This window comes from Calidris pugnax, unplaced genomic scaffold (assembly GCF_001431845.1).
Source record: "Calidris pugnax isolate Ruff unplaced genomic scaffold, ASM143184v1 scaffold8, whole genome shotgun sequence".
Taxonomy (NCBI): domain Eukaryota; kingdom Metazoa; phylum Chordata; class Aves; order Charadriiformes; family Scolopacidae; genus Calidris; species Calidris pugnax.
Window position 1 is genome coordinate 14,358,036 of NW_015090830.1, and position 27,439 is coordinate 14,385,474.

Consider the following 27,439-nt stretch of genomic DNA (forward strand, 5'->3'; position numbering starts at 1 on the left):
TAAGGTGGCTTCGATCGAAAGGGAAGTATTTCTTTTCCACTTCCCATGAAACAGTGGTCCCATGGATGTACTTTAGCCTACTAGAAAACAGGCCCTGTTTATCTGAAACAACTCAAGATAAAATGCAGCCAGTTGGCATCACATGTCACATCTCTTCAAGCACAATATGTTTTAAAGAGAATAGGCCAAATTCCTTCCCAGTGTAGCTCCATAGAAACCCTTTGGTTTGATTCGGCAGGTAGCCAAATATAAACAGTTATAGAAAAGATTCATTTGGAATCAGACATGGAAAACTTTTGAGTTAGGATGATATCTGAAAATATTTGCTCAGTGGAATTAAGACATTTGAAATACTTGGCTAGATTCACCTTAGGGTTTCTACTAGTTCTAATGTAAACTCCACGGTGGATCAGAGCCGCAGAAACCCACAGAACCATGCAAGCAATGCAGGGGAAAAGTGACCTAAGTCCAGTTTGCTTCAGGGAGTTGTCTACAGAGGACCCCCAAAGTGGGACATGTTCACTGGGAAGATGAAGTGACTGTAGGATGATGAAGCTGAGCAATGACCTAACATATTGCCTTTCCTTCAGGACATCCCACCTTTTTGAACACACATGGAACTCAAGTGGGAATTAAAGCTGCAGGACTCAAAGTCCTTTCTCCACCAGCTTCTATCTACTAATAATTCCCCACTGAAAATAGGTTTCTTTAAAGGTCTGGGGTTTCTTTCTTTTTCCAGTTCATATTTGAGTGATGCAATGGCAGGAGACACCCTCGGGTGTTACCACACTTCAAGAGGTGACTTCAAGGCCAGCAACACTCCCTGCATGCAACACTATCTTGCAGTATTGTCTCATACCATTGTTCTCGGTTGCTTAACTATTTGGAGAGTTCTGTCATGCTTTGTCATGGCACATCAGCCTTTTGGAAAATATGGAAGACAGATCTCTAGTGCTGAGTGGAATAGTTCAGTGCTTGACAGTGACTTGAAAATTCTTCACCCATGGACATACTGAATGCCTCTACACTTTTTAGTAAATTATTCAGTGATGCCCTCCCATAATGTACAATTTATTAATTGCTGCTTCAAACCGCATTTTAGGAAGAATGACAAGACTGAACTCATGGAAACAGATCCTAATTTTTAGGTCAATATAAACCAATAGGAGCTCTGTTAAAGGAAGAACTGCCAAAAATCAAGATCAGGTCTCTATGTTTCTTGGCACAGGGGAAGCTGCTCGAGTTTGGTTCCCATTAGTTATTTAGCACTTTTAGTATTTTTATTGCTTCTGTTGCTTCATTCAACTAATTGCCAGGATCTTGAAGAATTTTATTCCCTGGAGACAAATGCTATATTATTTTTTCCAAGCACTGTTAAATCAGCAGGAGTTACTTGTATGCAATGTTATAATAGCAGTTGAAGTAATATGATATTATGTGTTTATGCCTCAATTAAAAATATGTCCGTGGCCAAGCTATGTCAAAGTGATACTGTGATTCTTCAGTTGCCAGTGAAAAAATAATCACATGCTCAAATTTGTTTGAGCATTGTTCCCCCCACACACATTCACCCACTCACAGGTCCTACTTATTAAATGCTGCCTTCTTTTTGGCTGCCAGCAATGATAAGTAGAAATTCCTCCTCCCTTTAGTGCCCATTTTAAACACTTACTTGGCATATGTATTTCCCATCTCTTCAGGCATTTGTAAACTCTACCCATCATAATGCACAAAGACAGCAACAATCTCCGTGATAGCCAAAGCATGTTTTCAGGTCCAGGCCTTAAAAAAAGGTGTAGTAAGTTATAAAAATGTGGACTGACCTTTCAGCATCAGGAACAAGAGCTAGCAAGCCATGAGGCAGAGTAGCAGCTATCAGCCATATGTTCATTACCTATAACTTTAGGCTGCTTCACAGAGATATGTCAAGTGTCTTATTCAGCACTTCACTGCTGTGCAAACATCTGTGCTAAAATTTAAACTTCCACTATATAGAATTTTAACAGAAAACAGCATTCTCTTAAAGCAGGGCTGAAATCTCAGAGATCTGGCACAGGAATGGACTTTTCTCTAAGGTTCAGAGCACCCCCTGAGTCATGCAGCAGATGGATCCAGTTAGCCTCAATTAAAATGTGAGGAGAACATTTGACTGGTTTGGCAGAGAGATATTGCTGCAGGGGTGGGAAAAGGGCCTTCAAGGAGAAAGTCTAGTAGTAAATCCTAGTGCAGAATCTCACGATACTGAAATGTGTGTCTTGTTATTGAAATTAACTATCATGAAAGAGAGATTTTGAATGTTGTACTAAGAGGAAAGTGCAGGACCCTCCCCAGCTGCAAGTGGTATCAGGTAATGTTCTCGTTAAAAAAAGATACAAATTTCTTTCACTTTGCTTGGGGTTCATCAGAGAGTATCCAAACTTTTATCATATCAACAATTAAAGGCATAAGCAGATAAATGAAGACTAGCTCCTTAAAAGCATTGTAGACCAACTATTAAATCCCAGTTTGATTCTCTGGCAAAAGGAATTTCTGCTTTTAAAACACAGGGACTTCTGTCTTCCTACATGTGAGGACACCTCTTTATATACTGTAGAGAACTACTAGAATACAAAAATTAATAACTCTACTGAAGAAAAAGAAAGGTGGCTAATTTTTTCATCTTTCTGAAAGTTGGTGCTTGCAGTAATAGAAGCATCTGAAAGCATGTGCTTCCAATGTATTTGTTGATTTTGTAAATATAGGTATGTTTTTCAGAGGTTAACTTTACAATGAAATATGAAGTTTTAAACAGAAATATTTCTTAACTTAAAATAGTGATGCCTTACCTGCAGGATGAAATAATAGTCCTATTAGGTAACCTGAAGAATGTAGAAACGCAATAGCAACACTGCCATGCATCTTGCTTACCTTCTGTGGATACAGGTAAGACATTCATTGCTTTTTTTAAACTCCCAGTTTCTAGTTACACCCCTTAGTTTAAATATTGTACTTGTAATCAAAAAGGGGGGGAAGGAAGATGTATTGCTTGCTGTCTCTTTCCCTTTCTGCAATTCAGGCCCTACTTCATCCTCCATTTGTTTCTATGCAATAAGTACTTTATTACAGGTAACATGATCTACGTCTTGATGGGGCATTGTTTGTGCACAACCAGGCGGGTGTTAAAGCTCCTTTCCTCATCTTAATGACACATAAGCATAAGCATCTCTAGAACCTTCAGTGAGAACACCTAGCTCACAACAGAGAGAAATCCCATTTCTTTTGTAAGTGCAGTCCGTTTGCCTACCCACTTTGTCCTTATGGATCCATAGCACAGCACTACATCACTTAATCTTTTTCTTCCTCCATACTGTTCCCCAATATCTGTAGGATAAGATACCATGGAAAAAGATGGGCTCAGTCCCTTCATTTCTATTTCTAGCTACTCAGCACAAATAACTCAGTGATTTAGCAGACACATAGACACAGTTGGCTTTGGGGACAGATTATCTGCCACTTAAAGTCCCTTTAGGAGCTGGCTGTATCTCCACTGGAACTATTGCAATAGAAAAATGCATTTGTGTAACTGGGCCAAACATAGCTGGAGCTTAGTGCTCAGTCCAGGGTACGTGAGTTCACTGGCCTCATGGAGGGACAGCCTGGAATCCCTATCAGCTGGGACAGAAACAAGATTATGGATCTAGGTTAAACAGTTCACTGCTGCCACTTGGAGGAAGGGTGAGATTTGGGATGAAGGGCTTGCCAGATCACCATAAGTGCAGTGGAGGAGGCCTGGACTGTAGAATAAGAGACAATAAGGACATTGACCTGCTGGAGGGTGTCCAGAGGAGAGCCACCAAGCTGGGAAGGGGTCTGGAGAACAAGTCATACGAGGAGAGGCTGAGGGAACTGGGCATGTTTAGTTTGGAGAAGAGGAGGCCGAGGGGAGACCTCATTGCCCTCTACAACTACCTGAAAGGAGGTTGTAGAGATGTGGGCGTTGGCCTCTTCTCCCAAGTGAATAATGACAGGACCAGAGGAAATGGTCTAAAGTTGCAGCAGGGCAGGTTTAAATTAGATATTAGGAAGAATTACTTTCCTGAGAGGGTGGGCAGGCACTGGAACAGCCTGCCCAGGGAGGTGGTGGAGTCGCCATCCCTGGAGGTATTTAAGAAATGTGTAGACGTGGCACTTCAGGGCATGCTCTAGTGGCCAAGATTGTGGGGGTCTTTTGTGTGTGTATGGTTGGACTCGGTGAACTCAGAGGTCCTTTCCAACCATTAAGATTCTGTGATTCAGCTTCTGTACTCTGTGATTCAGTGTCTGTACTCATGGTGTACTAAGAAAGTGGGAGCTTGATAAGGTCTGTTGAATTTGAGCTGGCAAAATACGTTCCTTTACAATTCCCCTTCCCCAGGCTGGTGCACTCATAATTTTCTGAAACAATTGTTGTTTACACTAAAGTTTTCCATGCTTGGTCTTTCTCCAAAGGCAAATTTCATTGTCAGGTTTTAGTAGAAACCCTGCTGCTGCTGCTTGGGTGGGCACATGTAGGGAAGAAGGATCTTTCTAAAACATCTGAATTTTATCATGCAGTCAGAAAAAAAAAAGATGGCTGAAGTCTGGTACTTGCAATGAATGAAACTCTTTGCTAATACCAGGCACATCTGAGCTTTTGAAGGGCAATGTGAAGTATATATATTGCTTTACCCCATTTGGTTAAGGTCAAGAATGAAGTGACTCAATGTCCTGGCTGGTTACAGAAATGCTGTTCCTCCATACAGAACTGATTTGAATATTGAGCTATGGTTCAGTGTTGTTGATTTCAACATGTGATGCATCAACCCCACAATTTAAGAGCAACCTCAATTGTCCAGAGAACTTGCAAGCCCTCCTGGCAGAGTTGTGCAAGACCAGAGGGTTAGTTTGTTTTGGTTTGTTTAATAGGGTTGTAACCTTGCCAAGCAAAGAGGCAGACTGCACATCAATAAGGTCAACTTTTGTCCAATTTTAGTGCTCTGCTGAGATAACAGCAATCTTAAAGAGCAGATCTTTAAGTCTTCTTAAAATTTACTTTTGGTAACATGTCTCTTTGGGGTGTTGAATTACAGCAAAGCTCGCATTTCCACTATATACTCTTAGATAAATCAGGAATTTTACTTGAGGGTTGCTCTGCAACCTTGGGAAAGCAGTTTCACCTTTTTGTCTGCTTCTAAGAGGACAAGAATTAGAAATGACCTGACAACAAACACTATGTAAAGATAAGAAATTACTGTTGCTATTATAGAAATAAGGGACTATGTGAGTTACTACAAATCTTTGTTTTATTACTGTCATTACTATTATTGAATTAGTAATTGTGGTAAAGATCTGTAATGTAAGAAGAAACAGAGGACTGAAAGGAATAGTTTTACTGAAAAGGAAGAAAAAGGTGTTAGATAATTAAGAATTCTCTTTATGGTCCAGTCCAAGAAAAATATTCAATGAAGTTATATTGGTTGTAATATAGTAATCTTCCTGGCAGAAAAATTGGAGGTAATTCTGCTATCATTTCTCATTATTCTTATTATCTACTACAGCATAAGCAGCAATCCAGAAGTGCCCTGAGTCAGTTTGTACCCAAGCGAACATCAGCATCCTTCTTGAAAGCATTCCAGATGTAACCAGGGTCGTAAAACAAAACAGAAAGTTGACGTTTTTATTGTGATGCACATTACAATCAAGTAGTTATCTGATGGATCATCTGCTTTTTATGATCCATGATGAGAAATATAGCTGTCATATGAGGAACAGATTTCTCATCATAAAACTTACCTCTGTAATTTCAGCACCTGAATAAGTGCTGCCTCAGGTGCTGATTGTGCTAGTAAACACTGAAGAGTGATTTCCCCATCTGTTTCTCCTCCTTCCATTTAAATGCACAGTTTGGCAACAAATGTGTTTCTGCAGTTCCCTTTCCTTCAGCAGCTGCTGCTATTAAAGATCTCAGATGAGGAGGTTGCTGTCAGATAGCTGGTGATGCAGGGGTTCACCTGGGGAAAGAAAAGCCTTTGCTAGGTATGTGGGGCAGTGGTTCTGTAGCTAGCTAGTGAAGCAGTCTCTCACGGGGAAGTTAACCCTCTGGTGGAGCAAATTGCTTCAAGTCACTGCTGCTATTGGAAGGGGGTGAATTCATGTGAGTCATTTAACTCAGGTTTCCAGTGTGATTAGCAAGACAAAAGCTCCTACTTTATGTAGATTTAGTACCTCTGCACTGGTTAGGCTCTTAACTTGACATCTGGGTTAGACGTTGAAAATTACAGCTTTCAAACCCCTCGTGCCATATTTATGTACAGCGTGTTCTTGATGGAAGAAAACAAGATACACATTGAGGGCATAGATCAAAACATTAGGTCCCTAGAAAGCTGCAACGGTTTCACCACTATCCGTAAGACTTCTGGTATAAACTGCATGGATGTTAAAAGCAAGGAAACCTCTTCGTCTAACGTGATGATTGAACCACAGGAACAAATTTTCCTCTCGGATTTGTGTTGTGGACCCCCTATGTTAGGGAGAGGTTATACGTTTCAGCGTGCTGACAGACACTATTACATGCTGTGCTTTATTCACCCTTGTTCCGCTGGCCTCCAATAGCCCTCTGTGCCTCTGAATCCCTCTGCCTTTGGCACTTCTGCTGGTGAGACTCCCAGCTGGGGGTGTGGTTTAGCTAAAATGGGTGCTTTTCACCAAAAGAATAAATTATTCCTATACTACTGTCTGAAAAGGGTGGATCTGGAGCCAATTTAGTGAGCATAAGTTACAATTGACTTTGGAAGTAATAACTTACGCTTTGAGCTTCCTTAGATGTATAGCCAAGGAGCTGTCTGACTGCATGTGTTTTTACACATCTTTCAGCTAAATTAGAAATCCAAGTGCAAAACTTAATGTGTGGAGATATCTTGGAGATTTGTGACCTACTCAGAAAGACTTTGGGTCCATAAACCAGCCAGAGGGTCTCCTGGTTTCATACACTTTTTTTCCCCACCCCCGCCACATATGGCACATTGGTAAATAGTAAATGGAGTTTATTGTATCTTAGTTAATGAATCTAAGTATAATTTGCCTCAGTCCTGGCAAGCAAACTCTCCTGGAAAGCAGATTAGTGGAGAAAGCCAACTTAACTGAACACCCTCTCCAGAGATGTGACCAAAGATTGAAGTATATATATTCATAGGTGTGAAAGGTGGAAAAGCTTTAGCAAAGCAGAAGACAGGGATTGCACTGAGCTGGGGAACAGGAAGACAAGGGGTGGAGCCTTTAAGGAGATGGGAAGCAAGGTAACAGTGAAAAAGGGAAAAAATATAGAAGAAAAACATCAAAGGGAAGATAAAAAGAATCATGAATTGGAGATGCTGAGAATGTATAAGGACACTTGGTCCAAGGAGGAATGAAGCTGGGTATGTATCCTATGTTATCTGATGATGCTGAGAAAAAAGAACTTAAACTAAACCCTGAAGTCAAGTAGAGAATTTGCTGTAGAGTTTAGTGATCTTTACATCAAGCTAGCGGAAAGGGGACTAAATCAAGAAGATATATAAAGAGCAGGAATAACGGCAGATGCAGACAGTTCATTTCTTCCTACTGTCAAATTTGTGAGTGCAGCCTGGTGGGATGCTACCAGCAGTGATGATGAACATTGCAAAGCTTGGCTGTATTTAGCCCACTCAGTCACTGCTTGGCCGGGTTCCTGTTGATTTCAGTGGGAGTTCGCATGAGAAGGTGCAAGTCCCTCCTCCCCAGAAATAGGAATTCCCTGCCAAATGGCTCTGTTAGGCAGCTTGAGCGAGCGTATTGAATTGCTGGTGTACTTTTAGTGCCGTAGTTAGCACCTCTGATGTGGTAAGCTAAACAATTTTAATCTTGAATATAGAAAGTGAAGCACTTAGATTTATGGGAAGAGAGGCGCTGAAGTTTATATGAAAATACATAACTTAAGGCACACACTTGAGCAAAAATTACCCAATTAGAACAAGAACCATCTCTAAATGTACTTTTAATATGTGGATTTGAATGTATTAAACATTATGTTTGTCACTGCACTTATTTTTCTTCTTATGTAGACAGACACGAGTCTTCTCTACATTGTACTTTGTCTAATTCATACCCATGCAAAACACGGACCAAGTAGGAGTAAATTGAGTTGGTTAGATCCATGAATAAATATTCTGGATGTAAAACAGCTGAAAACTATGCTCTTTTTACCTAATCTTTGCATGTATGCTAACACGAAGGATCACACATTTCACACAGTTCCTACACAATAATAATTGCAGATGGCAAATGTCCTGTCACTCATGTAGCTGGTCATTTTTGTATGCAATTACCAGAATTGCATGCTCAGTTCCAGTAACCATGTGCACAAAAATAGGCTGCAACAAGCTACTTAGGGTTGTTAATAACATGGTCCAAAGTCTCGGTCTTTATTGCTGTGTTGTTTTATGCTGTTTTTGTAAGACAACTGAGTTAGGAATGAGTTTTGTTGTTGAATATTCAAGTAAAAGAAGGCCTACGTCTACATGTACTGCTGGGGTTGCAGGACTGCAGAATTTCTGCATTGATCCAAATATGGTTTAAATATGGAATTTGGTATAATGACCTGATGGGCCAGAAGAGAGAGACTGCACCCAGTGTCCAGCCATAGCGGGTGGTTCAAATAAGGAATGAGCAGCTTCTGAAATTCTGCATTTAAAATACACACATCTTAAACTAGTAGTGTCGTAGTGAGGCATAAGTCTCTGCCATAAGCAATTCAAAATCAGGCTGCAGCAGTTCAGAGAATACTTAATCGGCATTTCTCTTCTTTGCATATCACTGTTCTCATCAGTTCTAATACGTGTTTTTTTCCCGCCTCTACCAACTTCTTTGCCTTAAAGGACTCATGAAGGAAATAATTAAAAAGTACACAGAGGAAAACTGTCTGAGCAGAAGGGGCAGAAATCCAAGGTGGTTTAGGGAGGTGCCCCAAACACTCTTTTGGATGATTATTAATTTTTTTCTTACTATTATTTTATGATGCTGTTTATGTTTAATTACTCATGTTTTCCTAACCTGTGTGACAGGCATAATTTGAAGAGCAACAGTAATGATCAAGCCATGGAAGTGCCAGCTGCTGCCTACGTGCTGAAGCAAGCATAGAGCAGGCAGTGTCAGGAGACAGTGCTGAGTCTTGATTAGATCTGAACTTCTTTTTCATGTTGAATGAAAATGTTCCTGGCTGTTATTATTTAAATATAAATGATGCCAAAAGATGCTGTGAAAAGTCAGAGCTCTCTCAGTTCGCTGCCTGTATGGAATAGTAAGTTCACAGGACTTTACTGTAGTATATGCTGTTAAAATATATACTGTTTTAGTTTAAAAAAATACAATTAGTTTATTTGGACCTTTTTAGTGTAAACTGCCAGAAGGCCCATCTAGGTTAACAGGATTTTAATTTTTTTTAATATCCATGAACAATTTCAGTCTTTATAATTTCAAATCAAACCTTAAGACCACGAAAGTTAGCATTTTGCCATATACAGTGTGCTAGTGTATTGTGAAGCTCATTTAGAAGCTGTAGTATCATTTTGGTTTGGCTTTTTCTGGTTACTAAAGCTTTTGGGTTTTTTATGCTTCAGTTGTGTGCTACTGCAGTGAGATGTTGTGGGTAGCACTGTTCAACAGATAGTAAGTAGTACATTATCAGAACATGAAATCTTTTCTGATAGTTTTCTAATAGAAAGTGAAGATTTAATTATTAATTTGTGGATACTTTGGCAAAAGTTTATAAAGTGTTGGACAGCTTTTGTGATAAGTTTGAATGCTTTTATATTTCTTTTTTTTTCTTAAAAAAAAAAAAAAGGCATGGGATGATGTACTTCTAAAAAGTTTTGATGAAGTCTGATTTCATTTTGGAGTAAAAATGAAATCAGTGGAAAAGGAAAGCATTCTCCTGTAGGCTGCAGCATCAGTGCACTGCAGGGTCCTTCCTTGCAAATGACAGAGTGAATCCCTGCCTGAATGACAGTGAAGTGAAATAAATTAGTTTGTTCTGTGTTGCCAAACTTTGCAGTCCTGTAATTAATACCACATTTTCCTTTTTGTTTGTTTGTTTTCATAAAGCAGAAAGTTCTGGAATCCTGTGATTACACAAATTTCAACTTTTTAACATGTTAAGTTTTTGCTCTGACCTTTTATATGTAGAGAAAAATCTTTGAAAAGATAAAAATTTAGTCTTTGGAGCACTGAAGACAAACTAATAAACTCATGAGTTCTCTTACTCCCAGGTCAATAATAGGGGCCTGGATGGGAGAAGTTGAATAAGCGATTTTAATTTTTTAATATTACTAGGGTAAGCATTTGATTTTTATGTGAAAGCTATTAAAGAAAATCCAGGGGCAGAAATAGAAGTGAAATCTTAGACAAACAAGAAATATGTGCTTAAATAAGTCACCTGCTGCATCAGATTGCCCAGAGAAGTTGTGGATGCCCCATCCCTGGAAGTGTTCAAGGCCAGGCTGGATGGGGCTTTGAGCAACCTGCTCTGGTGGGAGGTGTCCCTGCCCAGGGCAGGGGGGGTGGAACCAGATGACATTGAAGGTCCCTTCCAACTCTAACCATTCTATGATTCTATGTTCACTTGTCTTTGGAGCAGTTTGTTGCTGGGGGTCTGCTCACCACGAATCAATAGCAAGGACTTATTCAGAGTAAATTCTGCCAGATGCACTGTGATGTGAATGCTTCAGCTGTTTCATCTGTAGTAAGCTATATACCAGAGGGAAGTGGTAGGATACACCCTGGGTTCTCTTCTTGCTTGTTCCTCTCATTCCAAGGTGTTGGTCCAGTTCCTATATCATCCTGCCTCCCAGCTTTGAAAAATGGGGATAACAGTGCTTTCTTGCCATTGTAATGTCATTACTATTGCTTAATTACATAAAATCTGTATCGTTCTTCTCTGGTGGTTCATCATTATAGTGCTGCTGTTAAGTAGTTCTATTTTGTCTAAATGGTATTACTTCCAGTTGAAGTCTTGCTCAGGTGAATGAAGGGAATGAAGCTGCCAAGGTGTTTATCTAGATTTCTTCAGCTGTTTTTAGATTCTCAGTAGATACATGATAATTCTGTCATTCGTGGCTTTATGTGTTCATATGTATTGCCCGTACATCAAAGTAAACCGAGCCATGTGGTTTACTGGTGACCTGCACTGGAAAAGAGATGTGAGCTGTAGACAAATTCTAACAGAATATTCCAGGAGGTGATATTTGGCTTTGATAGATTTTCAGAGAAAGGGCTGCCATTTCTGTGTTTGTGCAATGCATGATGAGACTCTTACCTGGCGTCTCTGCCCTGCCAAAATGTGAGCAAAAAATAGGATTGCTTGTCTGAGGAACAGCTTTGTCTTTCATATCAAAACACGGCAATAGACGGTTCCAGTGTGCATGATCTCAAGAGACACTTTCCTTGGAAAGGAGTCAAGGGATGGATGAGGCATCTCGCATTTTAAACTCTATACAGGTGAAAGCATTGGATTATTCTGAGCCCATGCCTACTGTTGTATGTGTCTGAGTGGTTTGCTTGCTTTTGAATTGTGGAACCGAAGTAGGTTTGGTAAGTAGAGCAAGACCATTAGAAAATGCTGTTTTCCTTCTGTAATGCTTTCTCATATTTGACTGCTGCAGGGTGAAATAATGAAGGATTTTTTTGGTAACAGATCAAAAATTTCTTTCTTGTTTAATTGAAACTGTTTAAGAGAAGGTGGTCATTGAGAGGACATATTTCAAGAAGTGGTATTTGCATTTGGTGATGCTTTGGAAAGAAACAGAGCATATTATGCATGCTTTTAAAGAATACATGGTGAACGCATTGCCAAATGCTACTGTGAACAGTAATAGCAGTAAATGAATCTGCTTTGTACCCCTACTGAAACTGGCACTGTAAGCGTTAGGAGGTCTTTTTGCTCTTTAAAAACTTATTTCAAGTTATTTCAGCCCTGTCTGCTGTGTTAATGGTAACATAAATTGTCTCCCAAACTCTGCAATATTCTACACAAAATTCAGAACCTGAATGAAGAGAAAGCTGGCCCTGGTATGTGATGTAGCATCACTGGAAAAGAAAAAGGAACAAATCTGTGAGGATACATAGAGAGAACCTGGGGAAAAAATGGGAAAATATTCAAATGAGAAGATCACTATAGCAGAAATGAGAAGAAAATCTCAGTGTGAGGTGACATATTTTGAGGGTGAAGGAGAGATGGGGAAATAAGGCCAGGTTTAAGAGGATGTTTGCGAGGAACAGGAGAATGATGCTCAAAAGATAAATGGGAGGAGCTTGAGTGAAAGAGAGGTATTGGGAGAGACATCAAATTAGGAAAGAAAAATGCCTTACAATATAAAGAGATAGATGGGATTTCACAGAAAACTAAATTAGCCAAATCATGGGAAAGATTTAAACAACAAAGAAAGTGAGAGAAATTAAATACCAGGGAAAGGGAGGGATGGAGGAGAACAAAATACTGATCATTAAAAGAGAATAAAATAGTTGTGTTGATTTCATTGATTTCTTGGAAGATTTTGTAGTGAGTCAGATGTCTGCTGAGTGAAAGTGAAAGATAGAATAGGAAAAACTATGATTTTTGTTTTCCAGACTTTCCTGTGCAGGAAATGTAATAGGAAGCTATTTTTATTAACCAAGATCAGAGAAGATGCAACAACAAACTACCAAGAATGGTGTAGAAAATCCGGTTATTTTTCCAGTCAGACCAGAAGAACCTGTGGCCATTGACCAGCAGAGCCTAAGGGTCAGATTATTCAGCAGCAGGATCAGTGAACTGAATGGCTATTGGAATCTGAGCGTCTTTAAATATACCCCACCAACTTACATTACAGACCAAAAAACAAATCTTGAACACCACGTAGCTGATATTCATAGCCATTCATTAATTGCTTTGTTGTCTGTTTTGTCTACCTAATCAACACAAAAAGCAGACTTGTTTGATTTCGTTTGTAAACATGAAACCAATTGATTTTATGGAGATATACTGCTTGCTGAGCAGTATTTTTCTATCAAGACAGTCAGGTTACACTGGCCACCAAAAAATGATGATGCAGAAGGGCCAAAACAATGAAAGTCCTGGATAGACAGAGGGGAGTGTCTTTTGCAAAGTGTTTTGGAGGTCGTCAGGTGACATGCATCCCTCGGTTCAGTGTAGCCATGATGCTGAGTCTGCTGGGAGGGCTCTGTCCTTCCAGAAGCTGTGAGATGCCGTGGCAGTACTCAGCCCACATCCCTGAACACGCGTGCAAGGGACTGTGAGACAAGGGACTTGGGGGAGCACAATGACTTTATTTCCCGCAATAGCACGCTTTTCAACTGTAAAGGAAATATTCAGCTGGCTACCTTGCCTGACTTACCCGTGACCAGTGTTTTATCTTAGCAGTCTTGGTTGAACACACATGCAGAATAGAAACACGTTTGTTTATGGGCAGGAAATGCATAAGCCTTTTAATGGATAAAGCATGAGTTTGAAGCATTAAACATGACCTGCTTTGTTGTATGCCAGTACCTGCAAAGGGTTATTCTTTGTAGTGTCCTACTTGGACTCAAGCACTAAAGCTTTCATCAAAGTAAATCTGATTATTTTGCACATGGTTTTCCTGAAAGGATGTTATGATTTTCTAGATGTTTGGTGGCTGGTGATAAATTAGGCTTTTATGATGTCATGTGAAAGGCCACTGCTTGGACTTCCTTCTCTATCAAGCGTGCTGGAGAATACATTTGGGATGTACTCACAACCAGAAATTATCCTACCTTGTTTTATTTTAACCCTTTTGCGGACCAGTGCTTGCTTTGTAACTAGAGGTGTTTGGGCAAGGATAGCTTCACTTTTGCAGATCAGAGACCCATGGTACCCCATCCTGAGTCGCCTCCATATACTGTGTTTGAAATGGATTTTTTTTTTTCCTTGAGTAACAAAGCCTCAGCTCATGAGCTCCCTTTAAGCCTTTCACAACTTAAATGTTTTCCGTATATTCTGTCTTGAAAGGGGTTTTCAAGTCAGATGGGGCTTTTAGTGAGAAATTGGGATGCAGTCAGGGATAGGGGGGAAGGTGATGCATCCCATAAATTAAGTCAGGTTTATGACCATGTAGAGGGATGTTGCTTCTCAAAAAACAGCCAGCAGTAAAAGGCAGTACCTAACTGCTTTGCCCAGAAAAGTGGCAGCTCGATGCTTCATCCCCTGTACTGCAGGGAGGGAGTATTTTACAACTGTTTTTCACACAACAAGAAATGAGTAACCATGCTCCATGCTAATTCTTTTGTAATAGTTAATCCATCACAGGAAGGCAGGCAGGAAGAGAGAAGTACCCATCCCCTCTTTGTCCTTCCCCACCCCAATCTTACCACAAGTTTCAGGGGGAGAGAGGTTCATGTATCAATAACAGGTAAGGAAGGGAGTGTCATCTCTTCTGCCCAACTTGAGTCATAGCCAAGCCTTCAGAGTAGTGAGATGCGCACTGAACACAGGGCAATGACAGCAATTGCTGTTACAGGTAGGTTAGAATTTTCTGATTACATGTTCCTTAGATGAAAAATGACATTTTGAGTAAATCAATATTTTTATTAGAGCAAATACAACAGCACAACCTTCAAAAAAGTTATCATTTTGATGTTAACATGCTTTCGTTTTTTCAGAGATGTAAATATCCATAGTAGTAGTGTATCCATGTAGTAAAATCACCTGATGTATCTATGCAAAATCACCAACAATGCATCTTTTACAGAACAAAGAATTCATCCTATAGAATAGTAGCACCCTGCTAATCATAGACCTGCATTCATTAAATTGCTGATAAATGTTCTATAGGTAGATAGATAAATATGTATAGGTGGAATACAAGATCACTGTCCTAATGTTTATTGTTCTGTTGCTTATCATTTGGTATTTGACTAGCAATGATAATTAAACCTAATAACTTTTCCAACATAAGTTGTTATAAATAATTTTTTTAGTGGAAAAAGAGAAGAAACTAAGTAGCCTTCCAGCATGGATTTCTGGGATTATCAGTTTTCCTATTCATCTTGACATGTCAGTCAGTGAAGACAGCTAACCCTAAGGGGCCATATTCCATTTTCCAACAAGAAATGCAGCCGTTACTACATACTAAACCTCTCTGAAATTAAACAGCTTTACAGAGTGATTTCCTGATGTTTGCAAAAAAAGTGAAGTGTAGGAAGCGATGAGAAAAATAATCAGAGTGGATTAAAAAAAATGTCAGAACTGCATTTAAAAATTTTAAAAGGTACCCTTTAGGCCCTTGCCTAAATAATACATTTTCTTGTGGCAATAAAACCATGTATAATGAAGACATGATTACTTTACTTTCCCACTCCCCCAAATTGTTTTCAGAGAACAGGCTGCAGTGAAGCAAGAAGCAAACAGTGAGCAAATAGTGAACAAAAGCAGGACTTGGAGTGAAACAGAGAGAACCTGTTCTTTTCCTACACTGCAGCTGATCTCCACCCATATGAATGACGTTCAACCCTCACAAGGTCTTGGTTTTCAGTGATGTGAAGGTGACACATGGGTTCTCTCTCTACCCTCTGGCCAGGGAGCCTGAAGAAGTGTGCTCATATACAACCTCTCCAAAACTTCTGCTGTGAAGAGAAAATGCACAAATGGTTCTAACCCATGTCATGAAAAATCCAGGTTATTCAGCCACCTCTCTTATGCACAGGTTAGCTTGAAGCTCACGTATTGTTTTCTATCAGCAGCCAGGCTACAGAGCAGTGATGGCCAATGGGAGTTGTACCACCTTTAACCAAATTTACAAAGAGCAATTCTATTTTCTTAGAAGAGTTGGAAAAGCTTAGTTTGGTTCATAATAATGTATAGCATTTAATTATTAGTTTGCATTTTAGTAAATGAGCTCTGATGCGTGTGTTTGGATGACTGGTTATGCCATGGCAGAAAGAAAGTGGTTATGTTTTCAGCTCTACTACCTGAACTATCATAATTATGGTCTGTACATGGCAAATGAAATGGGTTTGATCTTCTTCCTCTCCTCCAGAAGTTTGCTGCTTTTTCAGCAGAGGTATTCCTGTAAACTAGAAACAATCTTGTGGCCTTTCAGTGCTTAAAGAGGGCCTACAGGAAAGTTGGGAGCAAATGTTTTAACAGGGCTTGTTGCAATAGGACAAGGGGTACCGGCTTTAAACTAAAAGAGGGAAGATTTAGAGTAGATATAAGGAAAAAATTTTTTCAAAATGAGGGTGGTGAAACACTAGAACAGGTTGCCCCATCCAACTGGGATCGGATGGGGCAGAGGTGCCCCGTCCCTGGAAACATTCAAGGTCAGGTTGGATGGGGCTCTGAGCAACCTGGTCTAGTTGGAAGATGTCCTTGCTCACTGCAGGGGAGGCTGGACTAGGTGACCTTTAAAGGTCCTTTTCAACCCAAACTATCCTATAATTCCATGATTCTGTTCAGAAGCCTCTTTGGTGTTTTGCAGAGCCGTGAGCTGAGGTTACAATTACACTCGCATCCAGGCTGGGGAACACCTTCCAGATCTTCCCAGGAGAGCAGAACTGGGCCTCGGGGCAAACTAAGAGGGAGGGAAGCACCCGCCTCACCGCAGCTGGCTGCGGGGATTTTGTTGTTCGGAGCAGAGGGGCTTTCCCTGCTGGGGCGGGGGGACAGGACACCTGCCTCACACGTGGGATCCCAAAAAGCACCCATGGCCTGGCTTGCAGCAGGGTGCCCTGGAGCAAAGCTACGCTGATCCCTGTGAGGCACGGCTCCTGATTGAACGAGCTCAGCTCCAGATCCAGAGCGATTCAGCACTGGCTTCAGGGATATCGGGCTGTAATTCGGGAGGAATTTTATCTGGCTCGAGGGACAGCACCGGCCAAGATGTTTTCTCAGGCTTCGCTTGGCAAGTTAATAGATCTGCGTAACGCTCGGCCCGGCGAGGGGGCTCTCGTGCCTGCAGCTCCGCTGGTGCGTGCACCACAGCCATGATCTGCACGTGGGTCTCCTGGGGATGCGGGCGGGCTGCGGCCTCCCCTCCCTTCGCCGGGGCATTGCCTCCGCCAAAACGATTAGGGTCTGGCGACGAGGCTCCCCAGGCACCCGGGGCCAGCTCCCCCCGCTTTGCCCTTTTATCTGGGGTGTCGGTGGGGCTGCCAGGGCCGGCGCTGAGCGAGCCCGTTTCCCCGGAGCAGAGCATTGTTCCTGGCCTCTGGCCGCCGCGTGGCCCCCGCTGATGGACAATACCGCCCGACCCTGACTTCCTGAGCAGACCAGACAGCTTGCTGTTTTCTTCACGTCTCTTATCACCCCCTGTCATTGCAAGAGAGGTCTGGCTTCAGCTTCGGTTGGGGCTGATAGGCAGCAGCGAAGTGGAAAAGGCACAGGGGAGGGAGGGGAAGAGGAGGAGGAGGAGGAGGGAGAGGAGCTCCATTACTGTTATTATCGCCCTAATGTTTATTGCTGCTCCGAGTTCATTTGCGTTAACCCTTTGGAAGCTGGTCAAATTAAAGATTATCAAACCGATAAGATAAAGCTGCTGTCCTAACGCCCCTGGTTCCTGGAGGAAAAGCGAAGGCTGTGCTCAGGTTTTATTGACCATGTGGCCTGTACTGACGCCTTATTACTGGCGTACGGTGGAGTCCTGAGATAAGACCTTACCCTAAAGATGCCCAGCACTCGCAGCCTGCCGAGGTCCATCAGCCGTGGAGGGGCTCAGCACTGTGCAGAACCAGCCCTTGCCTCAAGTCGTTCTTCCCCCTCCCCTTCCCCCCTCGACACGGTCTTAGTAAAAGCTGAGCTTTCTGAACAGGGAGGGGATTTGCACAGGAAAACATGCTAGGGGAAAAAAACATTATGCCTCTTATTTTAAATGGCATTTTGTTATATGTGAGTTTCAGCCTATTGGTTGCTTTTGCCTTTTGCCTTTTCCTGTGGTTCTTTGCAAACAATACTGTCTTTCTGCAAAAGACTGCTGACCCAAGAGTGGAAAGCAGTCTGTTCATGCTGCATTAAAACAAATTTAGATCAGGAACCAAATTCACTGGCATTCTTCTATTCCCTTGGTACCCTAACTGCTCCACAACTTTGCTTTTCTAAGAACAGTGGAAAGAAAAATTGAAAACTGAGCGACACATTACGGCTCTTCTTAAATTCCTGAAGATGTTTACTGTGTTCCTCGTTAGGCTTGGGCTTTGCTCATTGGCGTGTTTTATCTTCAGTCTCCTCATATTTACTGTGGAGATAGGAGTCTCTTGCTTTATAACTATACTTTTTTTTTTTCCCCCTTGTTGCTATAGATATTATAACAAACACTACCCTTTGCAAAGAAATCAAGCCAGTGCTTTCTGCCTTGTGGATCTCCATAAGCACTTAGAGAGCAGCGTACAGCAGACACAGTGCTTATTATTGTGACTTCTTCTTGGGTTTGATCTGAGCTTGGATGAACCATGCACTTTTGCACCAGCAAGGTGCACGTTTACAGCCTCCACAGCTCTGATTTGGTGAGATCCTACTACTTTTCTTAACAGAGTGGACAGGGAATGGCTCAGCTGAAGTCCCACATGCTGATCTCCAATATTGCATCTGGGTTAAGACACGAGGTGCCCAGGCCTGATGTGCAAGTGCAGGAGAACACCAGGGAACGGAGGCTAAGGGTGATGGTAGAAGAACTGCCTGGTGGGCATGGAGTGCTCGTGACTATTTGGGTGCATGTAGCCTCCTGACTTTTTGCAACAAACACTTGAACAGGGCTGTTGTCTGAGCCATGAGCTGCAGCAGGTACTCAGATGCACTTTGGGGCTGACGTTACTACTGAGATGTGCTACCTGAACCCTCATTAAAAATTAATACAAAAAATGCTACAAAAGGGGAGACTATTTGATAAGATAAACTTTGATGTATACATTGCTGAGATATAACGGTGAAAATGCAAAGCTGCTAGCTAATGTTGTCTAATTTAGTAGCTATGTTTATAATTTTTGTCTTTTAACGGGACGAGTTAAAGCTGAAAGGCTATGGTTTTAAGAAGGAAATAAGGAAAACAAAACACAAGCAGGGTTTGCAGAAAACTTTGGCCCCGAGACTCTTGAAATCCTTCCCGACTAAAACTTCTCGAGCAAAAAAAGTGCAAGACTAAAGAGGCAAGCCAGAGCCTCCACCGAGCTGGGTCTGTGCTCTTTACTTATGGGAGCTCTGATGTAACAAATCATCTTCCAAGCGGTCGTGCTGATTGTGAACGTAACCCTGGCCACTTTTCAGATGCAGTGAAACTGTTGTGTGCTTAGATCGAGTCTGTTTATTTTTAGAGGTAAAGCCTCGTCTGTGCTGCAGCGAGCAGAGCTGGGCACAATTCCATCGCAGGTGTTTTACTGATGACTCGGTCTCCGTTTTATTCTGGTGTTAGAGAGAGCAAAAGCTGGCCCTCAGTGCTGGCTTCAGCAAAGGCACATTTTAAAGGGAATCAGCTGAGCTGTCGTAATAAAGGAAGCCTTGGCCTTCTTTCAGGCCGTGCTATCTCCTTTTTCTCACATTGTCTCAAGGCTTTAAATTTTCAGTTAAAGTTAATTGAATGAGACAGTGATACATTGCACAGTGAAACCAGATCAATCGCTAAGCGAGTCAAAATAGGAGCCACGATGACACTCAGAACAAGAGCTTGGGAAATGTGATATTTGCATTAAAATATTTTACATTTTTGTCTCATGGTTTTAAAACCAAATTTAAAAAATGCCTTACTACATCGCAAAACAAATTTATTTCTGTTTATCTGTATGTATTTGCATGTGTGCATTTGGACAGTAAAAAGGAATCATTATAAAATCAGATTTAGTAATAATGGGGTATTTTCTACACAGTTACACAGGCTCATTTACAGAAAAGCTAAAACAGCAAAACTGACATCAGAAAAACCCATTATTTTCTCTGAGAGCTAAAGTAGTGAGGTGCACATAAAACCACAGGAGAGTTTACTCTCATATTAAGTGGCAACAGAGAATTTGACTGTTGTCTTTTCTATCTTCCTGCCCCTTAAATATTTACTTGGATGTTGTTGTTGTTTCCAACTCCTGACTTGCAGGCAAAACTTGTCGTTACTATGCACTTATGTTAACTGTACGTGCACGAAGAATAAGGGCTTCTTCCTCCCAAAATGGATAAGTAAAACCAAAGACTTAATTTTATGTTCATGATCTGAGTTCTGTAAAAACAACTGAAAGCCTTAATCGGTGTTTTCAGGTTTGCAAACTCTCAGCTCAGTATCTAAATCCTCAGGGTTTTCACCGAGTCACAGGGCTTTGTTTTCCTGTCAGGGTGTAAAGCGCAATGCCACAGAAAAACTTATCCTGCAGGAATACAAAACGTAAACTGGTGTCATTTCATCAGGTGCGTTTCCATCAGGAATAGGGATACTGGAAAATTTAGATTCAGCAGCTGCTGTTTTTTGAGAACACTCTCCCATCCCACCCCCAACCCCCCAAAAAAATAAAAATCCAGGATTTCTCCCGTGGAACCTCACCTCTTCTTTGCTTTCTGATCTGGTTGTACCACCAGAAAGTGAAGCTGTGACACTGAAAAATCAATACATTTTACTGATCGTCATGCCAGAAGTTTTTCAGTTGTGGTTTTTTGGTGGTGGTTTTTTGTTTTTTTTTTTCCCTTTTGGAAGCCTGACAGATGCATCTCTGGTTTCAGTGAAAGACTTAAATAATATAAACAAGCAGTCATTCTGTTCCATGAGGAGCTTTTTTTAATATTCTTATTTTATTGTAATTACCTTATTGTTTTCATATTATGAGCTACTTGTAGAAAAATACAGGAAACATGACTGCAATACAATCCTTTAATCAGGAATAGCTTTGTTCCAGTCATCATTTCCATTCAGTGTTGAAACTTTAACTAAGAAGAATACAATCAAACCTTGAATTTAGATGTAATGTGGTGTTAATATTATAGTTTCATTTGATGTCTGTACCTAGTAACTTCTGTAACAGAACCTTTAACCTTTTAAAAAGTGCCCACGAGACATTTTGTCCATAATGCTATTTTCAAGTAAATCTAACTACAAAGTAGTGTTTCTCAAAAGTACACAAGCTTCTTCAGGAGAGCCATTTAAAATCTTTTAACCTAAGTCAGCTGGGGAATTTGTATTATCATATATATTAAATCTTCTTTTTTCTCTTTTTTTTTTTTTTTTGTTCAGAGATTAGGCCATAATATCTTTACTGCATCATTGTTAAAGCATGTGAACTTTTAAAGGAAAAATACTCTTTTTTATTATTATTATTTAAATAGATTTGATACACTATTTGTTTGTGTTCTCTCTATATATAATTCAGCACAGCAAATCACTTCACTTTTACTGATTTGCAGCCTCCCCCCAACCTTATTTTGGCCTATTCAGCAGCTGAGTGTTTATGTTTTTGAATGAAGGGCTGGAATTAGGTAAAGTATTTTTTTAGATAAACTGTTTTAACAAAAAGCATTTGTCCAAGAAAGTTAAAAGACTGCTCCCAAGCTGTTCAAAAGCAGAATGCAGCTACATACAGCAGGCGATGGCAATTCACTCTGTTCTCCCCGGACCTTTTTTTTTTTTTTAATTTTAAATGGGAAGCCCGTATCCTAGACAGGCTCAGTTTTAAAGGATGTTTTCACTATAAAGATTGTAGATGTAACGTTATTACTTACACAGCATTTATAAAAATGAAAGTTTTATGATATGGCTTTTATGACTTAAAACACTTCACTTCTAGCTAATGGCTTTAATTAGGACTGAATAGAAGGCAATTGTTTTTATACTGAAATTATTCTTTTTAAGAGGGATCTCCTTGTTTCCAGGCACATATATACACACATACATAATGTAAATGAAGACGAACTCCAGATAAAAGGCATACCTCCATGAGCACATTAGGGTCTGATCCAAATTTCGTCCAAGCTAGTGGGAGTCTTTCCCATTTCAAACCAGATTTTGCAATCCATATTCACACGACCCTCCAGGGGATCCCTTGAGCTGACGCGGTTTTGCATGACTTGGCCTCAAATGTCTGCTGCAGTTTCTAAAAACCCTTTATAGGGCTGCAGTAGGAAATCATGTAGTCTAATTTAAGGAAATCACAGTATTTTTTATTTTCATATCATTTCGTTCTGATCCATCTGTTTACTCTTTTCTGAAGGCAGGCTGAAATGTTTTTAGCCTAAAGACCAAACTAGTAAAAATGCTGCCTGGAATAGTCTCGTCAGACGTGTTTGTTCCACATCCCCTTCTTCGGTGCAATATTTCCTTTGGTGGATTTCCTCTGCTCCTGGAAGCAAGCTGTCTAGCTTTCTGGAGCACAATTATGAAGAAGAATTTCCTACATTTTACTGCACAGGATGAGGTGATTTTGGAAGTTAACATGACCTGAACCACACATGCACAAAAGATAGCATCTGAAAAATGTAGTGTGTGGCAACAGTTTAAAAAAACTACAAACTACAGCCAAAAAATGCTTGTTAGCTCCACCGCTGGCCAGAGACTGAAGAGGGAGGAGAAAGGCAGTCCATACATTTTTCTGGAAAGCCTGCTGTTACCACCATAAAGTCAAATGCAAGAGCAGAATTCAGCCTTAACCTTCTTGTTCTGTAATAAAGTTGGGTTAGGTTGGTTTTCTTTAAACCTGGAAAGATACTATTTTAGTATTTAATGCAACAGAGAAAGGAAGCTTGTGAGGAGAGATGATAGATTTTATTAAGTCAGCACGCACAGTTGGGAGAAAAGCTAACTGTTTGAACACAGTATTTTAATTTTAAATGAACATTCAGTCACTTTTCCCATTCAACTAGAAATGTGGTCAATAGAGTTTTTTTCTTTGTTTAATTTTGTTATGTTATTTTTGATGACTGGTTGTCGGATTGTTTTGGCGTGGTAGTACTTTTAAGTATACTTGAACAGTAAGGCAAATATGACCAAAGTCTTGGTTTCTGTAATGGTTTCAAGATAATTTCTTTTCATTTATGAGGTATTTAGACTTTTCTTTGCATATGGATGCTCAAAATACTCTAGAAAAAAGTATGTAGGCGTTCAAAAGCTGGGTGTTTACTACTGTTGCATATGGTTACCCATATTCATAACAGTCTTTCCACATCATCTGTCTGTGATCACGTTTTTATTTGAAAGAGACTAGTTGCCATGTTTGCTCTGTGATTTACATTATTTAAACAAATGGGGGGAAAAAAGAATTTGAAACAGCTCATTCAATAGCATGACTAAGACATATGACAAGTTCTTTTAAAATGTTCAGCATTATACAGCTGTAAGGCTGGAGTTCAAACCCCGCGCGCGCAAAAAAAAGAAAGAATAACTCTTTCAGTCTGAAATAGCCTGGTGAAAGGATGCTGCCTCCTGGTGATTTATAGGCATATGAGCTTCCACTAAAATTGCATCTTAAAATGAAACATTTTGTCCTCGGAAGAGTCCCAGTGGTGGCCGCGGCCCCGCGTGGCTCACAGGGAAGCACGAGCAACAGGGAGCCATTGAGGTGGGGAAGTTGGACACTTCTCACACCGCCTCTCTCTTCTTTTCCACAGGATTTTCTTCAAGGGGACTGTACCAAAGCCAGACAAAAGCTGAACTGGAAGCCAAGAGTCACGTTTGATGTGAGTAGCCTTTCTGGAGTGCTTTGTACCTGCTGGGTGTTCATGTCCTTTAAAAGAAATGGACGGGGAAGGGAAGAGAAGGGGGGACCTCTGTGTTGGGTGACTCGGGCACACAGAGAATTCCCATTTTCAGTGACCCTGCCCAGGTTCTTGCTTTGAAGACAGCAGCCACCGTGGCAGCAATGGGCAACCCCAGTACACAGCAGCGCACCGACATGCATGCTGGGGCTGGGGCTAGGGCTGCTGCCAGAAGAACCCAGCAAAGCCTCATCCCCTCCTTGCCCTGCTGCGGGGGGTCTGGGGGGCTCATCATGCTCTGGGGCACTCCTGACGTGTAGCCAGTTCATCCCCTGCTCCGTGGTCCTCATCTGCTTCTCTCTCTCCTCACAGGAGCTGGTGAGGGAGATGGTGGACGCCGATGTGGAGCTCATGAGGAACAACCCCAATGCCTGAGCCCCAGCTGGGCCCAGCGGGCGTCGCAGGACTTGTGCCAGGGGTGCACCCCACGGCCAGCACTGCCATGAGCCATTGGGGTGGGTGGGTGGCCGCCCCTCCCCATGATGGTTTTATTGCTGGCTTGCCTCTACATGAAAGCTCGGTTTTATCCCCCACCCTCCACCCTCCACAACCTCCCAGTGCCTCTCGCCTCCCACATCATTCCAGGGTAAGCCCTGCCAGGGCTAACTCTGCCCAGTGGCTCCTGCCATTAACTGGGGAGGGGTCACACACACTCCCAGTACTGTACCTGAAGTACTGATCAGCCAGCAAGCCCACTAATTTCCCTTTTTAATGACAACTCATCTATTACCTAGGCCCTCCAGAGCATTTTGAGTAATTTCTCCCATTTGAAAAACAAAAGTGTCCCCTGCTCTCCACCCTCCAACCTCCCCTCTCCTCCAGCAACAACGGCAGCAAACCTCTGGCACTAACGTGGGCTCGCCATCTCTCCAGCCCTTGCTCCATGGCTTCCCCTCTTCTGCCTTTCCTGAACACTCCTTGTTTTTCTTTCCTGCGGCCTTACCTCCACCCCAGCGGCCCATTTCCACCACTTGAACTCTGTAAAAGTTTGGATAACTTGATATAACTTGCAGTGAAATCGCCTTTTGACCATGCCGAATTAATTCCTAATTGCTGGAATCGCTTTCAAACCAGTCAGAGGGGGCTTGTAAGCATTTTTCAGATCTTCGTTTCAGAGTGTGTGTGAGTCACAGAAAGCCTTTTTGTCCAGCACCTTCTCGATCCGGGGGTTTAGCGTGTTTTTGATTTTGTCCCCCACCCCCGGCCTCCCCTCCCCCGAATCAACCCATTCCCTTTCCATCCTTTTCCTGCTTACTATAATTAGACCTCGGACGGGAGCTTGAACCATCTCAAAAGATGACTTAAGAAATAAAAACAAAATAAATAAATTTTAAAAAAGCTTTAAAAAAAAATAAAATAGAAACTTCAAGGTCAGTAAATATTTTTGCGCTTTTCGTGCCAAGGTGCCCGGGTTATCCAGAGGTCGTGGAGCCCATACATTTCCCGTTGGTTTAGGATCTTCCACCCACCCATTACTCCCATCGTTTTAGCTTTATGCCTAGGAATGAGCGAAGGGCGAGATACACGGGGAGGGGGGGGACGGAGGGGGACACGGACACGACGACACGCAGGATATACACCTTCTCCGGCTGCTCCTCTCCCTTTTGGGGGGGGATCCCCCTATTTAAAGGGAGAGAAAGAGAGGGCTCTTTGTGCGCCTGGCGTGAGGCGGGCATTTCTCAGAGGTGCGGTGGAAAAATGTGCGTGGTGGTGGGGGCCCCGGGCAGCCGAAGGGGAGCAGCCGCCTCCTTTCGGGGGCTGCCCCCCGGGGGAGCGCGGAGGAGCGCGGCCAGCCCCAGCGCACGGGGAAACGAGAAACGCGGGAGCCCGACCCGCTGCGTGGGATCCCGGCCCGCTGCGTGGGATCCCGTGCTGCAGGTGCGCGGCGTTACGCGCCCTCGCAGGGTGGAGAGGAGGGGGAGGCAACGGGACCTGTCGGGTGAGGGAGAGACTCGTCCTCGTTGCACTCGCTCCCTCCAAGCAGCGCCCCACGCGTGCCGGGCTCTCCAGTCCCCCACGCACGGTCCTCGCGGCGCGTCGGGGCTCCCCCGGCCACAAACCAACGTCGAGGGGGGCGCGGACGCCCCGTCCGTGGGGAGGGCTGGAGGCGCGCAGCGCCACGCACACCTTGCTACTCCCCCCCCCTGCGTGTACACATCCACGCGTGGGTATATTTGTACAAAGCCTCTCGGGGAGCTTTACCCCGGGAGTGCGGGAACGACTTTTTTTTAAGAGTAAAATAACAATAATCGCCCTCCCCGTGGGTGCCCGTCCTTTGCCTTGGCTACGCTCCCCCGCAGTGCCCACCCGGCGTGGGACCGCTACACAGCCCCGGCACTACTCGCTGCCCCCCCCCGCACCGCGGGCACCCAGTGGGCTGCGGGCCGTCGCCGCACACCTCCACGGGCCGAGGGTGTCCCTCCCCTCCCGCCCCGGGTCCTCGGACAAGCGGTCACACGCTGCGGGTGGCGGATCTTTGGTGGCGCATGTAATAAATGCAAAAAAAAATAAAATATATATATATAAATAAAGCGCGTTTATGACAAGGTATTTTTGTATTGCTGGGAACCTTTTTTTTTGCTTACAGTGATTCACTGGGAGGCTTGCTGGTACAGCTGAATGTGAGTTCCCGCAGAGGGCTGGGAACCTTTACACAAGCTGCCAGTTTTCCTTCGACCTCTGGGTTCTTGGTTTTTTCCCCTTTGGCATCTGGAACTGCGGCGCATTCTGGAGAAGCGTTATTTTTATTCTCCGTTTTCGGTCTCTATACTGAGGGGCGAGCGGGGAAGGAGATGGGAAGGCAAAAAATGGTTCCAGACCAAGCGGTCGCTGCTCGGTGACCTTATGCTAGAGGTCTTTTTGCTATTTTGTCAAAAAAAAAAAAAAAAAAAAAAAAATCAACAGCGCAAAACGTGCGGCCCAGCGCTGCCCCACTGCTTTTTACAGTTTAGCAAAGGTCCGAACTGCGTTTGGGTTTCACCGCCACCGCCTTCGCACCCGATTTTGAATTCCCCCGAAAGTACCGCTCTTTGCAATTGACCACGGAATCGCTTCTTGAAAACGAAATAAATGTGTCAAAAAAAAAAAAAAAAAAGAAAAAAAAAGAAAAAAACGAACTGCTGCGATTTAAGGAGATTGTATCTATATATGTAGCAAGGAGATTGTATCTATATATGTAGCTAATACACCAGTTACAGACTAATGTTCTATACAGTGATTTAATGTGTTTGTCAAGCTTGCAGGTACGGAAAGATTATATACACACACAGCCCCCCGCCGGTCTCATGTCTCATCAGGGGTCATTACAGCTTCGTTAATTTAAAAGACCCCCCCGTCCCCTGTTCCTTTCAGAAGCGTCCCACCGGCTGCAGCGAACAAAGCAATCAGCAAAAACGAGTTTTGCTTGTGCTCTCCGGCCGCGGAGCCGCAGCGCTGCCGGGGGAAGGCCGGTTGCCCGCCGGGGCCAGCGTGCGGCCGAGCTGCCAGCCAGGGGGCCGGGGAGGGGAGAGCGGCGCCGGGAGCCAGCTTGGAAGGGGGGGGCCCGCCCGGGCAGCCGGTTCCACCGCGTCCTGGGAAGCGGCAGGGGTCCCCCTGCGCCGCCACGACGGGGAGAAGCGGGTCGGTAACAGCGGCGCTGGGCGGTGGGAGCTGCCCGGCCGTGCGCCCCGTCGGGAGGAAGGGGGGATTCAGGCGGGCAGGGAGAGGAGAGGG

The 27,439-nt window shown here is 42.8% G+C and overlaps 1 protein-coding gene across 1 annotated transcript in view; it reads left to right on the forward strand.

The window, feature by feature from the left end:
- The window catches only part of GMDS (GDP-mannose 4,6-dehydratase), a 434,505-nt gene extending 409,405 nt beyond the window's left edge, over positions 1–25,100 (forward strand). Inside the window, exons 10-11 of the mRNA XM_014941067.1 lie at positions 23,582–23,650; positions 24,041–25,100. Coding sequence (XP_014796553.1) covers positions 23,582–23,650; positions 24,041–24,103 — 132 coding nt within the window. The 3' untranslated portion in view covers positions 24,104–25,100. The remainder of the gene's footprint in view (positions 1–23,581; positions 23,651–24,040) is intronic.
- Positions 25,101–27,439: the final 2,339 nt, after the last annotated feature.